This window comes from Dromiciops gliroides, chromosome 2 (assembly GCF_019393635.1).
Source record: "Dromiciops gliroides isolate mDroGli1 chromosome 2, mDroGli1.pri, whole genome shotgun sequence".
Classification (NCBI taxonomy): domain Eukaryota; kingdom Metazoa; phylum Chordata; class Mammalia; order Microbiotheria; family Microbiotheriidae; genus Dromiciops; species Dromiciops gliroides.
In genome coordinates this window covers 191,272,503-191,298,916 of record NC_057862.1, presented here as the reverse complement: position 1 = coordinate 191,298,916, position 26,414 = coordinate 191,272,503, and the positions used below count along the sequence as shown (strand labels likewise).

At 38.5% G+C, this 26,414-nt stretch overlaps 1 protein-coding gene and 1 non-coding gene across 2 annotated transcripts in view; one reads left to right on the top strand and one right to left on the bottom strand.

Annotated features, from left to right (window-relative positions):
* KNL1 (kinetochore scaffold 1) overlaps positions 1-22,776 on the bottom strand; it is a 98,512-nt gene extending 75,736 nt beyond the window's left edge. The window contains exons 1-5 of the mRNA XM_043980556.1: positions 22,696-22,776; positions 8,724-8,791; positions 8,174-8,213; positions 3,892-3,951; positions 2,234-2,292 (exon numbers count right to left, since the gene is read on the bottom strand). Coding sequence (XP_043836491.1) covers positions 2,234-2,292; positions 3,892-3,951; positions 8,174-8,213; positions 8,724-8,758 — 194 coding nt within the window. The 5' untranslated portion in view covers positions 8,759-8,791; positions 22,696-22,776. The remainder of the gene's footprint in view (positions 1-2,233; positions 2,293-3,891; positions 3,952-8,173; positions 8,214-8,723; positions 8,792-22,695) is intronic.
* A 485-nt stretch (positions 22,777-23,261) lies between these two features.
* TRNAS-GCU lies at positions 23,262-23,343 on the top strand. The gene has a single exon. It is a non-coding gene; the product is annotated as a tRNA-Ser (tRNA).
* Positions 23,344-26,414: the final 3,071 nt, after the last annotated feature.

Sequence of the window (26,414 nt, the reverse complement as noted above, 5' to 3'; positions counted from 1 at the left end):
ATACAAAGTTTCTTATTTCTGTCAAGGAAATCATCATTTTTCCATTCAGGGGGTTCATTACCTAAGAATCATCTGACTTTTCCTTCTGCCTTTTCCCTTATTTCCAATCAGTTGTGAAGTTCTATTGACTTGACTCCCACAACATTTCTCACATCTATGCCTTCTCCATTTACACTGCTACTACCCTAGTCCAGGGCCCTTAAAACCAATCAGATGTACTACTCTAAAAGCTTTCTACTTGGTTTCCCTGCTTCCAATGCTTCCCTCTCCAATTTATCATAGCTGACAAAATAATCTTCTTAAGGCATTGGTCTGACCACACCACCCCTCTGCTCAGAGACATTCAGTGGCTACTGCATGTAGCCACTTGTATTTCAGTTGTATTTTAAGTTCTTCCTCAATATGACTTTAGCCTACTATTCTAGCTTTCTTTCATATTACTCCCTCTTATGTAATCTGTCTTCAAGGTAAGTAGGACTACTAGCTATTTTCTGAATTCAATATTCCATCTCCTACCTTCATGCCTTTATATAAACTGTTTCTCATGTTTAAAATGTACTCACTCCATCTTTTAGAATCTTTTATCTTCTTTCAAGATTCAGTTCAGTTGGTAATTCCTCCATGATATTTTCTCAGATATCCCCAATTTTAAGTGCTTTTTACAACCTCAAATTACTTTATATTTACATATATGTTCACATGTTATACCCTCTTGATATAAGGTAAGGTTTTTGAGGGCAGGTACTGTTTTGTTTTTGTTTTTCTCTACCAAGCACCTAGTTTAGTGCCAATTACGTAAAAGAAACAGAATTTTTGTTGAAATGACAGTTGGAGAACTATAAAAATTAACAAATTAATTCAACCTACAAGTATTTGAGTGGTTACTATGTGCTCAATGATGTTCCCTGACATCATTTAGTCCAGGTGTAGTACTTTACAGAGTAATCCTCTGCATAATATATAACCTTATGTATGTCTCCTTCAGATATTACTGGGATACTTCCAAGGATTTTGGTTGATTAGGTGGCTAAAAAGCAGGAATTAGGGCAGTTAGTTGTAATGTTATATTTGAAGTAAAAAATTTGACATGTAAATTCTACCATTCACTAGCAGTGAATTGACAAATTAGTTAAGTTCTATGAGCCACAATTTTCTCATCCTTGAAATGGAAATGATAATATTTGTACTGACAAAATTATTATGAAGATCATATGAGATAAAGTACTTGTAAACTCCAAAGTGCTTTATACTATACATGTGAATTATCATGATTATTCTAGATTAGCACCTACAGGGGCACTAGAACATGTATACTCAATGCACTGTTATCTCCTGATAGCTTACCTAAATACCATAAGCTAGGAATAAGGTTACCAAAAGTTGCTATGAATCTCCGCAAAATCATTGACACAACATGTGATATTTTACTCAAATATAGTTACAGCAGAAAGGACAGACAGGCAATGTAGTATCAACCTGTTAGGGTATCCTTGTTTTGAAAATGATAAAACATCCCTATTTTGTCCAAGTCCCTTCACCATACGTCTTTTTGTGAAAATAACGTATGCTGAATCTGTTTTATACTATTTTAATAAGCTTCCATTTTAATGAGGTTTGGATGCATCATAACAGTTTTGATATCCAATCTAATTCACTGAATTGGCTTTTTATCTATACAGGTTTTTCCTTCCTACACAACATCTATACATCTCAATCTTTACATAAGCTTAAACACTCTTTAAAACTAGAACTTTTGTATGTTTATTTAATCCAACCAGAAACTATTCTTTTTACCTCTTCTATTATCACATAGGGCTTGACACATTAGTAGTACAATTCATAAACCCTAATTACCTTTTAAAAAAAAACTTACTTGGGGGGGGGGCAGCTAGGTGGTGCAGTGGATAGAGCACCGGCCCTGGAGTCAGGAGGACCTGAGTTCAAATCCAGCCTCAGACACTTGACACTTACTAGCTGTGTGACCCTGGGCAAGTCACTTAACCCTCACTGCCCAACCAAAAAAACCCAAAACAAACAAACAAAAAAAACTTACTTGGGGGGCAGCTAGGTGGCACAGTGGATAAAACACTGGCCCTGGATTCAGGAGGACCTGAGTTCAAACTCAACCTCAGACACTTGACGCTTGCTAGCTGTGTGACCCTGGGCAAGTCACTTAACCCTCATTGCCCTGCAACAAAACAAAACAAAACAAACAAAAAACCAAAAAACTTACTTAATGGTTTCTGCAAAGCTGACCCGACGAGAGCTTTTCCGACTTCTTGTAGTGATGTCCTAAAGACAAAAAATAGGTGGTATTATTATTGTTAAGATCAAGCCATTATAAACTAGAACTCAAGGGCATTATATACATAAGCCAGGTCTTATTTTTTAATTAATTTGGCACAGTACATTGCAAGAGAACTGGCATGGGACTGGGGAGAGAGAGAGCCTGTTTCAGAGTCAGAAAGACCTGGATTCAATGTCTGATTCTGACACATACTGAAGTACAGACCAAAAAAAAATTCATCCTGCAAAACATCCCATGTATGAAAGCATCAAATTTGCTTGAATCTCATTCCCAGTGTAGAGGGGAAAAATATTAGTATGTCAATGTATATGGACAACTAGGAATACACTGAAGTAGGAAATTTACCCTCCCTTCCTGTCATACCCTCTTTCAAATGAATAGGTGTGTTTGACAATAAGGGGAAAAGAACAGTTTATGACAGAGCAAAGAGTGTGATGTTAAAAAAATTCTACCTAGATCTTTTTCTTTTCCCAGCCCCATCCCTAACAAGAATAAACATCTCCACCCACACAAAAAACACATCCATGGGTGTTTTTACTTAGTGATTCTTCTTTTTTAAAAAATAGTATTTTATTTTATTTTCCAATTACATGTAAAGATAGTTTTAAACATTCATTTTTTGGGAAAGATTTTAATTCCAAATGTTTCTCCTTCCTCTCCTTCCCTCCCCAAGACAGCAAACAATCTGATACAGGTTATATGGTATAATAATGTTGAACATGTTTCCACATTAGTCATGTTATGAGAGAAGAATGAGAATGAAAGGGAAAAACCACAAGAAAGAAGAAACAAAAAAACAACAAAAAAGTGAAAATAGTATGCTTCAATCTGCATTCAGATCCCATAGTTCTTTTTCTGGATGTGGAGAGCATTTTCCATCATGAATGTTTTGGAATTGTCTTGGATCATTGTATTCCTGAGAAGAACTAAGTCTATCACATAGTGTTGCTGTTACTGTTCTCCTGGTTGTACTTGCTCCACTCAACATCACTTCATGTAAGTCTTTTACTGAGTAATTCTTCTTTTTCTTCTTCTTCTTTTTTTTTTTTTTGGTGGGGCAATGAGGATTAAGTGACTTGCCCAGGGTCACACAGCTAGTACGTGTCAAGTGTCTGAGGCCAGATTTGAACTCAGGTCCTCCTGACTCCAGGGCTGGTGCTCTATCCACTGCGCCACCTAGCTGCCCCTCCAAGTAAGTTTTTTTAAAAAAGGTAATTAGGGTTTATAAATTGTAATTCTTTTTGATAGAAGGTCACAAACACTTCTCTTTTTTTTTGCATTCAGAAGTTTATATTGCTAGTGCCTTAAGAGCTACAATGGGGTAATCTAAGCCCACCATTAAAGAGGCTGATAATGTGGCTGATGTGGTATATAGCCTGTGGTGGCACAGACTAGTAATTTGTGAGTTTGCATTATTGATCAAGTAGTGACCTCAAACTACTTGTACTTTGACTTTCTTCTACCAGTTCAACTGAGAATAACTTATGAAGTTCTCTCTCCATGCTACCTAATACTTAACATTTTACAATTATTAAAATGATGCATGGTCATTTATTATAAAAGCATTACCACTGGAGACCTACCTGACCAATTTCATTTCCACTTCTTTTGTCTTGAAGAGGACTCCGTGGGGGTTTCAAAATCTAAGGGATACATTTAAAATTATTCAGGTTATTCAGGTATATCCACTAGAAATCAATTCATTTTAAAGGATTATAGGATCATAGATTTAAAGCTGAGGGAGACCTTTGAGGCCAAATCAATTCAAAGAACAGTCAGGCATCGCTGCTAAAAAAACACAACAAAAACCAACTCCATGACAAATCCAATAACTACCCAAATTCATGATTCATCACTGCTGAAGCCTGCAGTTAATTAAAAATTTTAAGAATTAGTAAGGGCTTACTTAAAATAAATTAGTTATATTAAAAGTGCAGCTTTATTCTAAGAGGCTAGTAGGTTAATATACCCTACATTTCTGAAACATAATTCATTTCACCACCTTAAGTAATTCAATATTCTTTTGAACTTTAATGAAAATAACATATCATTTAATAAATCACTTCAGCTTGAAAATGTTGTTACCAAGGTTCCTCTAAAAACATCTATGAACTAAGTATTCCTTTACAGTCCTCAAAATAGAAGCCAAAATTCTTGTTCTGCATAAGAAGCTAGGTATAGTGACTAATTTTGTTTTCTTTTCTCAACTCAGAGATGGGGAATTTCAGATGAGAATCAGAATAGCCTGGGTCAGAGAGAAAAGTTGAAGTTGATGGCAACAAGTCTGGGTCAGAAAAATTTATCCCTATCCTTTCTACCCAAGGTTTTCAGGAATGCTTAGGGCTCTAAAAATGCTGTGCAGGTTTTTTCAAAAACAATTCTAGATACAACAAGGCAGTGGCTAATCAATTAACTGTTCACAGCTAGACCCTGGTGGTTGCTGTTCACTGGTGTCTGACTCTTCAATTTCTTGGCAAAGATCCTGGAGTGGTTTGTCATTTCTTTCTCCAGTATGTCGCCATTTTACAGGTGGCAAATAGGTGTTAGGTGACTTGCCCGGGGTCACACAGCTAGCAAATGTCTGAGACTGGATTTGAATTGAGAACTTCCAGACTCTAGGTCCAGTGCTCTATCCACTGCACCACCTAGCTGCCCCATGTATATCGGTTTTATTGCTTGCCAGACACAGCTTCCAAAAATATAGGAAATACATACATAACCTCGAAAAGAAAACAGGAAGAAATTAAATTGGTTTGGCAGACTCAATATCTTCAAGTAGCTTAGAGTTCTGCTTTCTATCTATGCTTTATATTACATACATTTTTTTCCTTCCCATAAGAATAGAATTTTTTTTAAGTGAGGCAATTGGGGTTAAGTGACTTGCCCAGAGTCACACAGCTAATAAGTGTCAAGTGTCTTGAGGCCGGATTTGAACTCAGGTCCTCCTGAATCCAGGACTGGTGTTCTATCCACTGTACCACCTAGCTGCCCCAAGAATAGGATTTTTAAAAATTTAAAAACAAAATAGCATTTAAATCACAGAAGATATTACAAATCATTTCCCTTCATTTTTGGTAACTTAGAACAGTGAAAATATCTTGGCACTTTTCAAGAAATCCAACTTTGGTTGTTGGCAAAAGAAATTTTTTTATAAAAAACATTTTTTTGGGGGGAAGGGCAATGAGGGTTAAGTGACTTGCCCAGGGTCACACAGCTAGCGTCAAGTGTCTGAGGCTGGATTTGAACTCAGGTTCTCCTGAATCCAAGGCTGGTGCTTTATCCACTGTACCACCTAGCTGCCCCCATAATAAACATTTTTAAAGATTTGAGTTCCAAATTTTATCTCTCCTCTCCCTCCCCTCCCTCCTCCCTGAGGAAGTAAGCAATCAGATATAGGTTATACATGTACAATTAAGTAAATCATTACCATGTTAGTAATTTTATATAAGAAAGCTTGAATAAAAGGAAAAAAATGAAAGAAAGTAAAAAACAGCATGCTTCAGTCTGTTCCATCAATATCAGTTCTTTCTTTGGAGGTGGATAGCATGCTTCATCATTAGTACTTTGGGATTGTTTTGCATCATTGTATTGCTGAAAATAGTTAAGTCATTCACAGTTAGTTCATCAAACAATATTGCTGTCACTGTGCACAGCATTCTCTTGGTTCTGTTCACTTCACTATATATCAGTTCATACAAGTCTTTCCAGGCCTTTCTGAAATCATCCTGCTTGTCATTTCTTATAGCACAATATTATTTCATCAGCATCATGTAACACAGCTTGTTTAGCCATTCCCCAATTGATAGGCATTCCTTTGATTTCCAATTCTTAGCCACCACAAAAAGAGCTGCTATAAATATTTTTGTATAAATAGGTGTTTTTCCCTTTTTGGGGATGTCTTTGGAATATAAACATAGCAGTGATATTGCTGGATCAAAGGGTATGCACAGTTCTACGGACCTTTAGGCATAGTTCCAAATTACTCTCCAGAATGGTTGGATCTTTCCACAACTTCATACAGTGGATTAGTGTCCCAGTTTTCCCACATCCCCTCCAACATCCAATATTTTCCTTTTTTGTTACATTGGTTGTTGGCAAAATTTGAGTAATACTGTCCTTAAAAACTGTAAAGAATTCTGTAAAATAGGAATAACTATTATCCTAATCTGCCATCAGATATTGAGAATATATGGGAAAACTCTTAGTATTAAAATGTTTTTTGACTTTCCCATAATCTAAACAGAGATAACTTCTCTACCAGTTAATTCGTCAGCCTTAGGAGATCCAATTGTCCATTTTTTTTAATACTTTAAAGTGGCCGATACTAATTTGTTACATATTTGTTTTGTTAGGTCTATAGGTGGGGCAGCTAGGTGGCGCAGTGGATAGAGTACTGGCCCTGGATTCAGGAGTACCTGAGTTCAAATCCAGCCTCAGATACTTGACACTTACTAGCTGTGTGGCAGTGGGAAAGTCACTTAACCCTCATTGCCCAACCAAAAAAAAAAAAATGGTCTATAGGTGATACCTAGCACTTTTCCTGACAGCCCGGAACTAGAAACAAAGTAGATGTCTATCAGTTACGTAATGGCCAAATTGTGGAACAAGAATATAATAATGATGATTAATATTATTACTACTGTTGTTGTTATGGTTGTTTAATAGATTGTTTCCTTTTCTCTTCATTCCAGTGGACAGTGAATCATCGTCACTGTCATCATCTTCATTATCATTACTAGTATTATATAATGCTTTACGGTTTGCAAAGAATTTTACATGTGTTAATTGTTATTTCATCAGATACAACAATCCTATGAGATTGGTTCCATTATCATTCCCATTTTACAGATGAAGAAACCGAGGCTGAGAAAGGTAAAGTGATTTGCCCAGAGTAAGATAGCTGACAAGTGCCTGATTTGAACTCAGGTCTGCCTGACTCCAAGTCCTATACTCTATCCAGTGAGCATTTAACTGCCTTGTAATAGAATATTACTGCACTATAAGAAATCATGAATATCAAGAATTAAGAGAAGCACAGGAAGACTTACACAGCTGATGCAAAGGAGTAAAGTAATATATACAATGACTATAACAATGTAAATGAGAAGGAAAAACGCAAAACTGAATGTTATGTAGTTATAATTCCAAAATTTAGCATGGGAGACTAAAATAGGACACTAAAAAAAAGGCACCAACACTGCAGAAGTGGTGATTCATGAGTATGAAATTTACAAATACTCTCAGATAAGTCCAATGTAGCGTTTAGTTTCAGTGAAATGCTTTTTCTTTTTCAGTCTTGGTTATAAGGGACACACAGAGGGGCAGCTAGATGGTGCAGTGGATAAAGCACTAGCCCTGGATTCAGGAGGACCTGAGTTCAAATCCAGCCTCAGGCACTTGACACTTACTAGCAGTATGACCCTGGGCAAATCACTTAACCCTCATTGCCCCACAAAAAAAAAAGAAAAAATAGAACCTGCATAGTGTGGGATCTCTTTCATCTCATAAGGAACACTCATTGGGTTGAAGATGGGGCAAAGATATATTCAGAAATAAATGTGATAAAAAGACAAATGACATCAATAAAACTAAGATTAAATTTTTTAAAGTCTATAACATACGTATATATATATATATATATATATATATGTTTAAAAAACCATCAAAATAGTGGGGGCGGCTAGGTGGCGCAGTGGATAAAGCACCGGCCCTGGATTCAGGAGTTCCTGAGTTCAAATCCGGCCTCAGACACTTGACACTTACTAGCTGTGTGACCGTGGGCAAGTCACTTAACCCCCACTGCCCCGCAAAAAAAAAAAAAAATTTAAAAAACCCATCAAAATTATTAAAGTTGGCTTTACTTACTGAAGAACGCCGCCTTCGGGTAATCGGTTCTTTATGGTTACTGGTAGGTAAGAGGAAAAAGAACATTAATATTCATGCACACATTTGTAATAAGGAACTGTTTTTAACATGTGATATCACTGAATCTATGGCATGTTTCTAAACTGGCCAGGACAATTTAAAATTAAGAAAGCTTAATTAACTTAACTACCCTTGGCAGCACTTAACACCCACACTAGAAACTTCACTTATCTTTCATTCTACCTATAAAATTTACATCAAAAATTTGAGGTCAAATTCATAAAATACATATTGCTCCCCAAGACAATGTAATATAACATAATCCACTATGTTTTTGACCATGGAGTGTGTTTATACAAAATATACTATAGCAAAAAAAAAAAAAAGGTTGTGATTTCATGACTTTTACTTCTTGCCTCTGGGGTTGAATAGAAAAAACGATTTCAAAAGTAACAGTCCTTACTGATTAAAAAACCATCTATCTCTAGAAGAGAGAGTAATAAAAGTAGCTATCTTTATATTTTCAGATGAAAGCATTAAGTGAACTTACTTTTCCTCACTGGGCTCTGGGCAAAACCCATCCATTTTTGAAGAGTTACTTTTCAGGCAATAACTACCCTGTACAAAAATAAACAGAAAGAAAAGATGATATATAAAACACATTAAGGACATAACTATAATCTATACCTCAAGGTTATATACAAAGGAAAAAGACATAAGAAAAATCTACAATAGTTTCTATGTTAAGGGACAACAGACTATTTTTCGACAGAATTTCTAACATATTAATGTGCTACCTGATTTAAGATATACAAAAAGAACAGAAATATTCATGCACACATTTGTAATAAGATAGGGCAAGATAAAGGTAGAACTTGGCAACAAAGATTTCAAAGAGGTAATAGATGAGTCGATGGCATCAAGGACCAGTTCAAATATTACCATTTCCATAAAGCCCTTACTGATTCTCCTTCCCCACCCAAAACTGAAGTTTTCTCTATTAATTTCACATACTTCATATACCATTTATGAATTTACCATGTTCTAATTTATATTACATTTATATGTGAAGATATCTTATTTCTTCTTATTAGACTGTAAAAGTCTTTGAGGGCAAGTGCATTGTATTTCAAGTCTATATCCCCAATAATTAGCACAGGGGAATATAGATCCTTTATAAACTTTTACTGAATGAATTGCATTAATCTTTGTGGAGATTTAAAAAAAATATTTGGAATAAAGTTGATTATTACTCCAATTGAGATGACATGAATTTTATTGGGTCTAAATGAAAATTTTGGCCTAATATGAAAGATTGTTGTGTGGGTTATATAGCAATTCAATAGAGAACATTATCTAGACATATTTTCTTAAACCAGAACATAATATCTACAGATTTTTCTAAACAACATTAGCAATTGTTCTTATAACAATTATTATAAACAAGTTCTCAGATAGCTGGTGTTTTTGCTTTTTTTTAAGCAAAAAGAAAAATATGTGGGCAAAAGATATAATTTTACTATATATAGTATCATCATCATATAACAACAGGAAACCAAATCTGAGCAACCTGACACAAAGAATTCAATCTCTAAACTGGAATGGAATTCTGCTAATTTTCATATTTCCATTTCAATGGATTCAATTAGTTGGTAATGTAAGCATATAAACTCAAGCCATGACACTAATATATTATGGAAAGTATATTAAATTGAAAATATTGCTTCCTAGAAACTCCCCGAAACAAACATATGTACAAAAAACTTCATACAATAAAAAACTTCATGTGATAACTATTTAATAATTTCTTGGTGATTTGGTATCTTGAAGTGTCTCCATCATAACTATGCAAATCAGTTCATTCAAAGACCAGATTTCATGCCAGGGAAAAGAGGAGGACTGCAATTCCCTTGTCTTGGTTAGAAGGTGTTGTTTTTCCTTTGTTTTCAAAAAGGAGGGAAATGACAGGTATAAAATGGCGCTTATATTAAGGGCTCATTGAGAGAGATATATTATACAGTGATTATTATTTTTAAAAAAGTCATAAGTGAAAGATATTTTTAAATGGGGGAATCCATTAATATTGTACGTTACAGATATGTAGAAGGTTACAGAGATACAATATGTATTGGTTCCAGGAAGTACCATAGCAGTTGTATTTTTTAAAAATTAAATCCCCAATATGGGTTTGTTTTCTTATGATTTGCCTTTATTATAAGAAAAGTGCCAGAGGCAAGAAGAAAGTTAATTTGATTTGTGTTAATTGAAGTATTATTGTTACTAAAATTTTAGTACCATATATTTCTGTGATAAATTTTCTTATATTATCTTTCCCAGCATTCCTGATTCCTTCATTCCTCTAATCTTCTCCTGAGCCTACCATTCCGAGCATGGATTACTTGGTATCTACTTTATCCATGCTGCCAAAAACAATTAGGGTAAAAAATCTAGAAAAGTTACCTTTCTGGTTATTTTTGACATTCTTTGCCAGGTTCTTTCTCCCACGTTCAGTCCCTGATTCTCTACTGTTCTTCACTTATACTATTTTCTAGAGAAACTCAACAGGGACCACTGTTTCAATTATCACCTGTACTAATAACTTCCATATACTCTTTTGGTCCTATATACATCTCCCCAAGGTAGATGGTTCACAGCTAACTACAACTTACTTCAATAACTTGTTTCATCCGAGTGGATCAAGACCCATTTTACTTTTCAAGAGTTGCTATGGATGAAAAATTCATAATCCTGTAGTGAACTTGGTAATAAGCCTCTCTCAACTCAGTTAGCCTGTTCCTCAGACAACAGGCATGCCAAGTATGTTCCTGAAGCCTTTCTAACTTAGTGGCAGCTGCCAGAGTTTGTGTTCTATTGGCTTAGCCTATGAAAACCCAGTTACCTCCATTAGGAGGACTTTACATATTGAAAAAAGCTAATCTGATGTTTAATGTGATTGTACATATATACCTATGTACATATATAACCTATATCAGATTACTTGCTGTCTTGGGGAGGGAGGGAGAAAAATTTGAAACTAGAAATCTTATAAAAACAAATGTTGAAAACTATATCTAAATGTAACTGGAAAATAAAATATTTATATGGGAAAAAGCTAATCTGAATTTAAAAGATTTTATTTATAATGCTTGAACTTCAACAATCTAGCTTGCTCATTATGATCAGTTAAGTAGCTGTAATTTGGGACCCATAGATATAAAGGCAAGAAAGACCATCAAAATTTAACAATTACATCATTAAGGGAGGAAAAAAGGACAGGAACTACTAATTCTCTAGGCTGTCAATCCTGGGAAAGGGAATCAATTGATGGAAAAGCACTTAACCTACTATGTGCCAAGTACTGCACTAGCTATCACAGATATAAAGAATTAAACAAAAAGAGTAAACACATTTTAATTAACTTGTTCAGAGATAAGAAATTCTATTGTAGCTTCACTTGGAATCTGCCCATAACTATAGTAAAAAAAAATTTTTTTTAATTTTTTCTCCAGTGTTTAACTAAGGCAAACATAAATGGAAGGATTTCTAAGGCTAAATAAAGTGAAGGAGGATCTAGTAGCAACCTTTGCTTTGAGGGATCCTGATACTTAAGAGAGAGCGGGCTCAAAGCATCACACATAAAAGGACTGACTTTGGTTGGTACAGGTCTAGGATCTTAGCAGGAAAGGCTATTTCCTTGCTACTCAGACACGGGGCAGTCTTTTACACTTAAACTCATTATCTTATTCTCCTCTATTGGTGGTATCTCTATCATACTACTCATAAGGCTCAAAAGCAATTTTAAATTCTTCTGTCTCTTTCCCTACCTTCCTTCAGTTAGCCTTATTTCTCTTTATTTCCAAAATCCCCACTTTAGTTTGATTATGTCTTTCCTGAATTAACCAAAAGTAGCTTACTGAATTGAGCTTATTGAATATACAGTGCCACAAAAGATATTTATACACACACACACACACACACACACACACACACACACACACACACACACATGTATGGTGTCCTGGCCTTCAAGGAGTTTACAGTGTAGATGGGGAAACAAGATTAACATAAAACAAGTTCAAGGTTTTAGCAGGTAAAACTGCTAAACTATGTGGTTTTCTACCATAGAAGTTCAGAGGAGAGAAGTGTGTGTGCTTTGGAATTGTCTAGAAAAGCTTTGTTATAGAAGAGATTAAAATTTTCAGCAGCTGGCTAGCAGGGTCTGCTTGCTTCTAATTTATCTCAGTCTAGTACAGTCTTATTTATGTACTCTATGCATTTCATTCAGATTTGTAGTCCACCTCAAAGTCTTTGCTGTTTCTATTGCCTATTGTGCCTCCCTACTGCATCAAAGCAAAACTCCCCACCATCCTTTTCTATATTTCCAATTTTTTCTCTCTACTTTCCAAAACAGATAACGCTATTCTAGTCAAGCCAACCTATATGTTATATTGATGACTTCTGCCTGTGTCTTTCTTTATGTCATCCCTCCCACCTAGAATGCATCCCTCTTTCTGTTAACCTATGTCCAAATTTCTGACTTCTATCTTCACTCCACACCTCCATGACCCAGAACTCTAAAAATCCTCTCTCTGACCACAAACTCCTATCCTTCAACTTCTTTTGCCTTATCCCTTCAAAACCTGTTCTTAGTCTTCACCATGACTGGACCCTTTTAAAATGGGAAGGGACCTTAAAGGCAATCTAGTCTCCCAGTCTATCAGTCTGGTCTCTCTCCACAGTCTTAATCAACCAGTTCAGCCATAACTATAAGCTATGCTTGAATCTTTGCCCTCTTGTCCTACTGCCAGTCATACCTTGCCAATATCTAAATGTGGGTTACCCTTACCATTTGGCCTCTGTTCCTACTTACATGCTCCTGAAAACTCCTAAAGAAAGTAACAACCATAATTAACTAGATTAACTATTAGTGTATCTAAGCTCAACCAGGTCCTCACTGTTCCAGGATGATCCTTTTTATCTTTCCTGATTTAATCTCCATCACATTCTTCAAAGTAGTTCTTTTTGGAGGGGGGTGTGGGGGGGAGGAGGAGGGTTAAGGGACTTGCCCAGGGTCACACAGCCAGAGTAGTTCTTTCAAACATTTTTCACTCCTCAGACTCCTACATAGCTACTGCCTCCAGCTTCCCATCTGAGGACCTCACCTCCTACTTTACTGAGAAAACAGAGGCAAATTTGCAAATTCTCTTCTCTTCCACTCCAAATCTCAAAACATACCTTCATCATCAACATTCTCTCTTCCTTAATCCAATCTCTAATGTAAGCCTGTGTCATCTTCAAACTACCTCTATTTGTGGTTCTTGAACCATACCCTCTTATCTCATCTGGTAAAGACATGTGGATCATTCCCTCTCATTTTCAGTATCTTATCCACTGGAGCACTTCCCTCCAGCTATCAACATATCCAAGTCTCCCCCATCCTTAAACAATTTTCACCTTTCCCTGTCTTTCCATCCTATATTTCTTCTCCCTTTCACAGTCAAACTCTTAAGAGTCTGACTCATCTACATTTCCTCACCTCCCACTCATTTCACAATCCCTTGCAATTTGTCTTCCAAGCATATCACTAGACTCCAACTCTCCAAGGTTAACAATAATCTTTCATCTGCTAAATGTAATGGCTTTTTTTTTCTAATAGCTTTATGAGTCTTCATCCTCTTACATCTTTGCAGTTCTAGACCTTATTAACCACTCTTTCCTCCTTTGGCTCCATGACACTGCTCTCTCTTCTTTCACCTACCTATCTACCTAAATCTTTCTCAGTCACTTTCTTGAAGACTATCATCCTGCTCCAAACCAATAAACCTGATTATCTCCCAAGGAACTGCATTGGGTTCTTTTCACTGCTGCCTCTATATAATCTCCAATTCTGTTATCATCTCCCTGCTGGACATCTCCACCTGGATGACCCATAGGTATCTCAAACTCAACATGTCCAAAATAGAACTCATTACTGAATCCCTTCCCCATCTACCTCTCAAAAAACCAAACCAACACCCCTTCTCTAAACTTCCCTATTTCTGTTGAGGGCATCACCATCCTTCCTAATACCCAGGTTGGAAACCTCTAAGTCATCCTCAACTCATTACTCTTCCACATCACCCATATACAATCAGTTGCCAACTTTTACTGACTCTCCCTCTACAACATCTCTCAAATTAGTCCCCTTTTCACCCACGTAGCATCTACCTGAATTGAAGTCCTCTTCAATTCTCACTTGGAATATTCCAGTGCCTTACTAATTAATTGATCTCTTTGCTTCAAGTCTCTCCCCTCTCCAGTACATCTTTCACAGAAATGCCAGATTGCTATTTCTTTTTTTTTAAATAAATTTTTACTAATATTTTCTGTTCCTTACATTACCACAGCATCCTTCCCCTCTCCCTCCCAGAGAGTCAACTTATATTACAAATAGTATTTTTTGGAAAGGAAAAAGAGAAAAATTCAGCACAATTGAGTAATAAATTTAAAAAGTAAAAAAACATATGCAATGTATAACAGTGGTGGACCTCCCACTTCTATGAAGGGGTAGGTTGGAGTGTCTTCTCATATCTCTTCATTTTAGTCCCACTTCATAATTTTGTTACGGTGTGTGTGTTGTTCTTTCCATTTAAATTTATGTGATTGCCGTGTATATTGTTTTCTTGACTACTTAATTCATCCTGCATTAGTTCATATAGATTTTTTTATGCTTCTTGTATTCATAATACACATCGTTTCTTATGGCACCATATTCCATTACATTCACATACTACAATCTGTTTAGCCAATCTCCAATCAATGGGAATTTCCCATTTTACCTATCACAAAAAATGTTGCTATAGATGTTTTGGAGTATATGGAGGCTTTTGTCTTATGAATGGGAAGCTAGGTGGTGCAGTGAATAAAGCACTGGCCTTGGATTCAGGAAGACCTGAGTTCAAATCCAGCCTCAGACACTTGACACTTACTAGCTGTGTGACCCTGGGCAAGTCACTTAACCCTCATTGCCCCACAAAAATAAACAAACAAACAAAAAAGGACTATGAATGGCTTCCTTTTAGCATAGCTCCTTACTGAAGTTTCTGGTTCAAAGGGACATTTTAATCACTTTATTTGCATATGTCCAAATTGCTTTCCAAAATGGTTCAAGTTCCTTCTTTTGATAAATGTTTGTTCATATCCTTTGACCATCTATTGGAGAATGTCTATTAGTCATTTACGTTTATTAACTGTTCATATATTTTGGATTCTAAGCCCTTAGAGAAATCTGATATAAAGATCCTCCCCTCATTTGACCACTTCCCTTCATATCCTATATGCATTAATGTCTGTGCAGACAGTTTCAAATTTCCTTCTTCTGCCCTAAAATAGTATTATGTTCCTTTACTTTTTTTTGGGGGGGGGGGCAGGGCAATGAGGGTTAAGTGACTTACCCAGGGTCACACAGCTAGTGTCAAGTATCTGAGATGAGATTTGAACTCAGGTCCTCCTGAATTCAGGGCCAGTGCTCTATCCATTGTGCCACCTAGCTGCCCCCTTTACTTTTTATTTTTAAAGTGCCCCCGTTTCCACTGGTTCCTCACCCCTCATCCCCTCTTCCTGTTTGATATTCCCCCTCCTTCTCCTCCCCTTCAGCTAGTCTTGTTCCTTAGTTTCAAATCCCCCCTTTTCTAGAATGCAATTCTCTTACTCTCTTTATTATCCATCATCTCTTTCTGTTTACTCTAGATTCCCCATTCTTTGATTCATGACTCTTATAATTATCTTTTCTCTTTGTCTTCATGTTTTTAGAGCTTCCAAGGTATCCATTCTAGGCTCTCTACTTTCTGGCACTGTCTTAAAGGGTTTGACTCATGGATCCCCCTTTTCCAATGTGCCTCATTTCCAGACCAATGTCAATTATTATTAGCAGAAGCAGTAGTAATAATAATGGCAGCTAACATTTATATAGCAGTTACTATGTGCCAAGCACTGCGCTAGGTACTTTACAATTATTATCTCATTTGATTCTCACAATAATCCTGGGGGGTGGGGGAGAATTAGGTGCTATTATTATCCTTATTTTATAGATTATGAAATTTGAGGTAAATAGAGGTTTAGTGACTTGCCCAGAGTCACACAGGAAGTGTCTAGGGCAGAATTTGAACTCAGTTCTTCCTGACTCTGGGCCAGGCACTCTATACATCATGTCATACAGCATCGCCCCATTGTAGAACCCCTACTTCACCACCATTATGCAGCCTGATCTAGACTCTCTTGTGAATCTTTTTTTTCTATTTGCCTGTAAATCTCCATGTCCATACTCTCCTACTCCTCCAGGTGCCAGTTGCCCCCAAAGTTCCAACTTCAGCCCTTTCCCAGGACAAGTAGACTTTTCAAGCACCAAATACTTCAGACCTCATCAAATGTAAGGCAATTCCATTCACCACCCCTCTCTCTAATTCATAGGAACATTCACCAGTGGCATGCCCTCTCACCTCCAAAGTAATGCCTCCTTCCTTCTCCCCTCCTTTTCAATTTTTTCCCTCTTTTCACTCACTGCTCTGTTGGCTCTTCTCTTTCTGAGACCACAGAAGTAACTTTTCCCTCCTTGCCAGCCCCTGATTTGACCCAAATGCATCATTCATTCTTCTCTATTCCCATACTTCTTCCCCATTCTTTTATTTATTTTTTTGTTTTGGGTTTTTTTGTTTTTGTTTTTTGGTGGGGCAATGAGGGTTAAGTGACTTGCCTGGGGTCACACAGCTAGTGTCAAGTGTCTGAGGCCAGATTTGAACTCAGGTCTTCCTAAATCCAGGGCTGGTGCTTGATCCACTGCATCACCTAGCTGCCCCTTCCCCATTCTTTTATGTAGTTTCCCATGTTGTAGTTCCACAAATTAAGCATTTACCTGTAGGCAAGGTGTTGCCAGGTTCTATTCATAATACTCCCTTTGTCTGCCTCTTTACTGTCAACAGAATTGTTCCTTCACCTGTCTCCTTATGTACATGTAGAAAGAAATCTTTCTGGTCTCTCATTGCCACTCTATTGCTGTTACAATCCTTGCCTGCTGTATGTATTCATTTTTCCTGCACTTCTGTGGTTTGGGGGGGGGGGGGTTCAAAATGCAAATCTCTTCAGTTCTGGTTTCCTTTCTAAAAATGTTTCAAAGTCTTCTTTATTATTGAACGTCCATTTTTTTTGTCCTGCGTGTATATGCTCCAATTTGTGGGCTAGGCCACCCTAGGTTACATCCTAAATTCTATTGCTCCATTTCTACTTCCTTTTTCTAGTGGGTGTGTAGTAGTCTTATGTTATTTGTTTTTTCCTTTGTATTTGAAAGGCTTTCTTCTGATGGCTAGCAGAACTTGTTTCTAAATTGAAGGTTAAATTCAACTACTAACTGTCTTGGAGTTTGCTGCCTTGGATTTTTTTCTGGAGGTCATCTGTAAATTCTTTTCATTGGAACTTAATTTTCTATGTTTAGAAGTTCTGAGCTGTTCTCTTCTATTATTTCCTTCATTATGGTGTTAAGGTTTTTTATCTTGTGTTTTTCTGGGAGACCTACAACCCTTAAGTTGTCTCTGCACATCCTAGATTCAAGTTCAATATGTTTTGTTTGCATAGCGAGCAGATTTTCTTTTGGTGTGATTGTGTGGGGAGCTCTGAGAGGTTACTGCCCTTCCTTCTCCATCTTGGCTCCCCAGCAGATTTTCTTTTAATGTTATTTGTTTTTGCTTCTCTTCTTCTGGACTGTCCTTCAGTTCTGCATGTTTACATTTCCAATCTGTGTTGAGGCTTGCCATTACAGATTCAAGTTTTCCTAGTCAAAGGGTCTCACCCTCCTTCCATGATGAACAATACCATGGTTCACCAGCCTCGGTGTCTGCCCCAAGTGCCTTTTAGGTGGTCAGAACTAGTCCCAACTGGTTCTAGCTATATTCTTCCCTGGGATTTGCTGGAGTGCTAGATAGTTCTCCACATGTTCGATGTCCTCTCCTGGTAACCTATCCCACTCTTTATTTTTCTCAGTTCTATGGCCTCAGACCACTAGTTCAGACCCTGCTTTCCTTGGAACAGGCAGAACCTGCAGTGCCAGCACCAGTGCTTCTAGGTGGCAGCCTCTGACAGGCTTTTGTTCTTAAAGGCCTGTGGTCAAGTGGGCTGTTAAGACCTGAACAGGCTTCTGCAGCCTGGAGCTGAGGGTCTCTATGGCACTGGAAAGAGGAAGAGAGGAATGGGGCCCAGGAGTGAATTTGGGTGGAAGCTGGTGTCACGTTCTTGGGTACACTAGTGCAGCCTAGCTAACATTAGCACAGGGGGAGGAAGAGGAATGCTGAGTGTGCTCAGGTTCTATAAGCCTCAGTTCTTGGGTTTGGGGGGATTTTTTAAAACTTTCTTTTGATTCTGGGTGTCCCAGACCATGGAAACAGCTGAAGTTGTTTTCTCTTTAGTGCATAATTTCTGTTTTAGAAAGGCCTGACAGGTTGCAGGGATCAGAAAAAGTGTCTAGTCTACCATCTTGTTGCTCGTGTGATCCAGAAGTCCAAAACAGATTTCTAAAACAACTCTAACCCTGTCATTTCTCTAGTAAAAAATCTTTGCTGCCTCCCTTTTGCCTTTGAGATAAAACAAAATCTCCAGTCCTCTATAAATAGGCTTTCATCTACCTTTCTAGTTTTACTTCATAGTACTCACCTTCATGCATTCTCCATTCCAGTCAAACTGGCCTGCTCTTGCTCACTGTACATATACATTTCATCTTTTGCCACGTTTTCTAAAATATGTTTCCTCTTCATACCTACCAAACTTAGAAACACTAGCTTAACCCAGCTTAAAATCCTTAGCTATGGGGCAACTAGGTGGCACAGTGGATAGAGCACCGGCCCTGGAGTCAGGAGGACCTGAGTTCAGATACAACCTCAGACATGACACTTACTAGCTGTGTGACCCTAGGCAAGTCACTTAACCCCAATTGCCTCACCAAAAAAAAAAAAAATCCTTAGCTATGATGCATAGCATCCTCCTACATAAAGCCTTTCCTGATTTTCCCATTTATCAGCATTCTCTCCATACACAGTTTACACTTACTTGTCTGTGTATATGTTGTACAGTCCCCCACCCCCAGTAGAATAAAAGTTCCTCAAGGGTAACAACTATTTGTCTTCTCTTTGAATGCCACCTAGCCCAGACTATCCCAACCAGCACTGAACCTGAAATATAGTGGACACATAATAAATGTCTGTTGAATTACTTTGAGGTTCAGTTCAAAATATACCAACACCAAGAAAGCTAACTCATAGAACACCTGGAAAAGACCTCAGAGGCTATCTATCTAGTCTAACTCTCTCATTTTACAGAAGAGAAAACTGAGGTTCATGGAGGTTAAGTGACACAGAAAGTAAGCGTATGGGGCAGGACTCAGGTTCTCTAACTCCAGAGCCAGTGTTCCCAAATTCCCAGAACATCGCCCCACACACCTTCTCTCTCTCATATACACACATAAACATGCTTATATGTTATGTGTATACCACTCAATAAAACCTATGCTCAATAAAGATATGGTTGTGTTCTGGTTTTTAAAAAATATTCATTGGTATAGTTACGTTATCTTTTGATATCAAAAGATATCTCCCAGGGCAGCTAGGTGGCAAAGTGGATAAAGCACCAGTCCTGGATTCAGGAGGACCTGAGTTCAAATCCGACCTCAGACACTTGACATTTACTAGCTATGTGACTCTGGGCAAGTCACTTAACACTCCTTGCCACACCCCGCCCCCCAAAAAGACATCTCCAGAATCTCATTACCAAATAAAACTTAACAAACAACCTGAAAAGTAGCTTTTTTCTGAAGCTAAATCTATGTCTAAATCATTATTAATCAAAAGCTTCCATTCACACGTAGGCTGTTTTTATGTTGATTTTTTATGGTATTTCTCATTATTTAACTTTTAGATACAATAGTTTTTCATTTATATTTCCTAAATGCTTATCAACTAGTTACTACTTCTTTTCAACTTTGCCAATCATTCCCAAGAGTGGAGAAAGGTTTACCAAAAATCAAAAATAACAAAACCCCATCCCCCTACCCAGAAAGAAAAACAAAACAAAACAAAAAACCACACCTCAAAATCCTTCTCCAGCCACAATGGGACATCAATAAGAAACAATAAACTTCTGGAATAAAATGCCATCCAAGACAGTCAAATACCAGTTGGATGGAAAACCTACTTGTCACCTAAACCTTTATTTTTTCTTGCTGATCTTCCAATGGCATTAATATTCCCCATAAAAAATTAATGCTATATAGCTTCATGATTCTTCATTACTACCATGATTGAATAATCTCTTTAGTTTATCTCTGTCTCTGTCTCACACACACACACACACACACACACACACACACAGCTTATTATATAGCTTTCTTGCTGATAGAAACAGTATATTGTAACTTTTCATGGCACCTGGTGAAGTCATGTCAAAAACTGTCAAGAGTGAACAACATACGTAGGATATACCCATCAAATATTTACTCTTTTCCATTAACACGTCCACACAATAGACCAGCAGGTATGCACATCTAGTATACACATTTTCATTGGTATAGGGAACTCCTGGCAAGGAAACTCCTAGAGCAGACCCTAGCCTACTCTTAGAAGAATCTTTGAAAGTCATCATGAGAGGTTAAGAGATTTGCCCAAAGTCGCAAAGCCAGTAATGTGTTCAAGGCAGCACTAGAATCCAGGTCAAGGCCATTTCCATTCACTATGTCAGGAAATGTCTCTTCATGCAAATCTATACTCAGAGGTAATTTAAAATTGTATTCCTGTTTTCCAAGAGATTATCAATCCTGATCTATTTGTTGTCTGTAGTCAATATGTATGTTATAAATTTGACAGTAATATCACAAAGTACGGTATTTAGTCTTACTAGAGTCCAAGCTATATTGTGTCAGAATCAATAAAATAAAGAGCCTGAATTTCTCTTATTAGACGACATTCAGCAAGGTGCTTGAAGGGTTGAGTTTTTGACTGTCAACTTAAAAAAACAATAAACCAGAAATACTACTACCAAGTCTTATGTACCTTTATTCCCAATCAACTTGCTATCTTAATTTAGACCACTTCCAAAGTTTCCAACTATCTACAGCATCAAGAAATATATGCTACATTATTTTATGACTAAGTATAGCTCTACCAAAAACTTTTGTAACTCTCATTTTCTACTAACCAAGTAACCTGTTCACACTTCACAGATTTCAGGACTGGAAAGGACTTCAGAGGCCACTGCATCCAACTCATACCTGAACAATATTCCAAACAAAAATCCCTTCCAAATTAGTGTGAACAAATGTTTGTTCAGTTCAACGTTCATTTAAAAATCTCCACTGATGTCCAGAGAAAGGCTAGTTCCACGTTTAGATTGCTCTAATTGTTGGGAAGTTTTTCCTTACGTCAAATGTCAAAATTAGTCTTTGAAGTTCCACCCGCTACTACTTGTTTTGTTCTTTGGGGACCAGAAAAACAAAGTATTCACCTAAATACCTCCAGTGTTGGGGAATCACCACACCTATGGAAACAGCCCACTGCCCTTCCGGTCAGCTCTAACAGTCAAAGCCTTTTTCCTTACATCAAGCCTAAATCTACCTCTAGGCCACTTTCACCCAAGACAATTCGAATTACTCTTTTACCTCAAATCCTTGGAAAAACGTCTGTAGTAACTTGTATCACCCCCACACCCAGGCTTTTCTTATACAAGCTAAACATCCCCATTTCTTCCACCTGATCACTTTATATCATGAACTGGGTACCATTCACTAATCTGGGGTCTGGTTCTGCAGCTCACTTATCTCCTTCCTAAAATATGTCTCCGGGAGCTCAAACAATACTTCACAAGAGGTCTCACCAGGCACCAGAAACACATTACCCTGCCCAAAGGCATTATCAATCAAGCAATAATCAAGCATTTATTAAAAGTCTTTGGGGTGGGGGTAAGCATCCCCTGTTAGGCTGCACTATCAATCAATCAGCAAGTATTTATTAAGTACCTATTATGCCGTGTTTGGAGAGAGAGAGAGAGAGGGCAGGTGCCTTACCTTTCCCCAAAGTACTAGGCACTTTGGCATAAACATAAAGTGACTATGTAAATAAGTATACAAAGTAGCTCAATACAAGGTCTGCTCTGGGGGGTGAGGTGGGGATCAATGACCCTGTAACAGCCCTGGTTTGTGGGGCTTCCGGTCATATAGTATAACGCCCCGGGCCTCAGTTTCCCCATAGGGGTGGGAACGATGGGGGTTGGTTCAGATGATATTCAAGGCCCCTTCTCTGTTCTCCAATTCCGGCCCAGGCTCGAAGACCTCTGGTGGCGTAGGATCCAGGGCCTACTCGAAGGGAGGAGACCCGAAGGCCCTGGGGAGGAGACGGCGGGGGCGGCGGCGCCCTCCCGCCCTCCCCCTCGGAAAGGGGTATCCGGGCAAGATCAAGAAACCCTTTAAACGGCCGGCAATTCAGAGACCCTTCCCCCGACCCTCTAGGGCCCACCTGTTGGTCTACTCATCCTCTGGGGGCCGCGGGGTAGGGTCAGGCCGCTCACAGGGGGGTGCGGCTCCAGCGGGTACTCGGTACTTCCATATAGGTGCCCGGCTGCCTCAGCGCGACCGTTCAAATCTAACCGCCTAGCGCCGCGCAGGCGTACATGCTGCGCAGCCGCTTTCGGGAAGCGATGCAACTTTTAGCCCCGCCTACCTTCCTCCCCCTTCCCCCACCCCAGCCCCAGGTATCAAACCCAGCCTCGTGTCCCCGCTTCATTTTGGATTGGGTGGCTCTATTTTATTCTCGCTTTCCTTCCCCTCTCGTCTGTCTAACTCCTTTCTTTCTGCGTATACTGTGATTATCCAGGGAGCATTCATTCCTTCATAGGGCAGTCCGTACAGTATGGCGGCGGCCACGTTCTTCAGATTTTTTTTTTTTTAACTGGGGAGCTTGCTTGCTCTAACAGTATCGAGGATCGTTGTATTCATTCGTACAGAATGGCGACTTCCGCAGCATTGCGTCACGGCCCAGATGGTTATATTCCCTATAGCTGCCAGAAAGCCGTAGACTTCTGTGACGAGGTGGCCGAGTGGTTAAGGCGATGGACTGCTAATCCATTGTGCTCTGCACGCGTGGGTTCGAATCCCATCCTCGTCGAAAGTAGTTTTGCCTCGAGTTTCAGTAGAGAGATTTGCAGCTTTTCCTTCGCAGAAAGGATGAGACAATTTAGCTTCCCCTCCACATCTGTTGCAGTTTTGCCTCAAGTTTCAGTAAAAAAGATCTCTACAATACTTTTAACACAGAAAGACAAAAGAAGGCAATTTAGCCTCCCATCCTCATCTGTTGCAGTTTTGCTTCAAGTTTCAATAAAAAAAAATATTTGCAGTATCTTTAACACAGAAAGATAAAAGGTAATTTAGCCTTCCATCCACATCGATTGCAGTTTTGCCTCAAGTCTCAGTAAAAAAGATATTTGCAATACCTTTAACACAGAAAGATAAAAGACAATTTATCCTACCTTAAAATTAACTTGCCCAACAGTATTTTCTACTTTAACAATCAATTTATCTCAACATCTTCCTATTAGTAATGTCACATACATAGTATGCACTCAATCATTTTTGTTGTAAATAATAATTCTAGAATGCTTCTTAGGTCCCGGTAAAAGAAAAGATCGAGAGGTTAATCTAGAAATGAGAAAATCTGTGGTTTTCATCCCCTCCCCCCTTTCTTTTCTCTTGCAGAAAATAAACTATGTAACACATAGAATATCCTCATTATTGTCAATGGGATCATCATGTTCCTGACCTAGGTCTGCTCTTGGGGATTTACAAGTAATGGTGGGGCTTCATATCTCACACACTGTCCGGATCCCTCCCCATACCCAATTTGACGGTTCTGAGTGGGGTAAGTGGGCAAGCCACTGACATGTTCTTTCCTTCCCTATGCAGCAAATGGAAACAATGTTAGGAACAAGTGGTAAAACAACAGAGGCAAAACAGTGCATTTATTTGCATGCAGTAGGGAGAAAACCCGAGTTCAAATCCTGCCTTTGATAATTACTAGAGGTGTAACCCTGGGAAAATCCCTTAACTCCTTTGTGCTTCCCTTTCCTCATCTGTATAATAGAACTGGAGGTGATGGCCTCTAAGCTTATAAGTCACTTCCAGCTCTGAGTCGATGATCTTTGGATCTGAGTTAAGACTGGGTTTTCCTATCGCTAATCAGAGACCACTCTGAACCTTCTGGTTCCCCCTCTCTGAAACAAGGATAATTGTCACCCTCACCGAATGGTAATGAGGACAGCTTGATAAATTTTACCAAACACTCCATATACAAGGATAATTAATAATAAGGCAGAAACAACAGAAGCATCCCCTGCTAAAACCAGGAGCTAGAAATCTGCATCTCAGAAACCCAAGGGCTTTCTTTCCAGAGGGCTGGGATCTATTGATTCCAAGAAACCAGGAACATCAGCCTGCATGGAGAGAATGAAGTAGGGAGGACAGGAAGCTCCTCAGTTGCAAATCAACAGTCAATCCTTCTTCATCTTTGCTGAAAAGCAACCCTCCTTTCTGATTGGAGAAAAACCATTCCTCCTTCTCATGCCTAGTATGAGAGCAGAGTCATGCCCCTGCAGAACGTGTAGGCACACTTAGAAACAATAATAACTTACATTTATTTAGCTCTTTAAGATTTTCAAAGTCGTTACATGTTATCTTGTTTGGGCCTCACAACAGTCCTGTGAGATGGGTAGTGCACATATTTTTTCTGCACTGACTGGCATAATTTCATACTGATGTGGGGGGGGGGTTAATTAATTCAATTGATCATGAAGCATCCAAAAGAATTACAAGACTCAGTGACTCAGTTTCCTAAGTTTTATTGAAATACCGTGAGTGACCACAGGGAAACCACCAAGGAGGGATCCCAAATTAATGGTCAATGGTCCCTAGTTACTGTTTCTGTTGATGGTGTTGGTTGATAGGGACTTGAACCCTCTTGGTTACAGTACTGTTATAAGAACACAAACCTTAGTTTCTCTGTTAAGCCTTTCAGGCACTATTAACAGGTTATCAGTTAACCCTTTTAGCCTCCTCCATCAATACTATTTCCCCTTACACAGGAAAGAAAAACAGGATTTAGAGTAAAGAGACTAGGATTTGAATCCCAGCTGTCATTACCTATGTGACCTCAGCTTTGATGTGACCCTTGGTATCCCTTAGCCTCAGTTTCCTCATCTGTAAAATTAGAGGACTTGGGCAAGATGAGATCCTTTCCAGTTTTAAATCTATGGCATAGCAGTCTGCATTCCAACCAGGCACTCATTTATTAAGTGCCTACTACGTGCCAGGCATTTGTGCTAAACTACTAGGATTCAAAAAAAGAAGCCAAGGACAGTCCCTGCCCTCAAGGAGCTTAGCTAGCCAAACTGTACGTACGCCTCTTAGTTTGCTTTCCTCTATCCTGTTTTTGCTTAGTTAAATTAGAATAGTGTATGTGTATCAAAGGTTGACCAGGAGACCCTCTGATCAGTTGAGTTCCCAGCTCCCCCTCAATCTAATTGTTGCAATTATATGTAAGGGGCAGGTAACAGAGACAATGAAACATGTTTGTGTGTGTAGTTGTCTCTGGTAGAACAGAAGCTTTTGAGGGCAATGATTGTTTCATTTTCTTATTTGTAGCCCCAGGACCCAGCACTGTGCCTGGAACATAAATGCTTGTTGATTGACTAAAAGCTCCAGCCATGCCTTACTCCCTCCTCTCTAATCTCCTCATCCACAGTCTCCCAGATAAGTATTCAAGTATATACTTTCCTCTCTTCCTTCCCTTCCTCCAGCTCTGGAACTATGTTGTTCAGTCATATCTGATTTTTTTTTGTGACCCCTTGTAGGGTTTCCTTGACCAAGCGAGATACTGGAGTGGTTTTTCTTTTCCCTCTTCAGATCAGGAAACCAAGAGTTAGGTGACTTGCTCAGGATCACACAGCTAGTTCATGTCTGAAGGTCAGATTTGAACTCAGGAAGATGAGTTCTCCTGACTTGAGGCCCAGTACTCTATCCACCGTGCCACCTAGCTGCCCCATGCTTCCTAACTGGAACCGTGAACTCAAACTCAAATAAACTCTGCCATTGTTGTCTGATGGAGTATATGTGTTCATCTACTCTCCTGAGGCCCCATTTACCGCCATAACTTCCCTAATGGGTATGGTCTCCCTGCATTAGAAG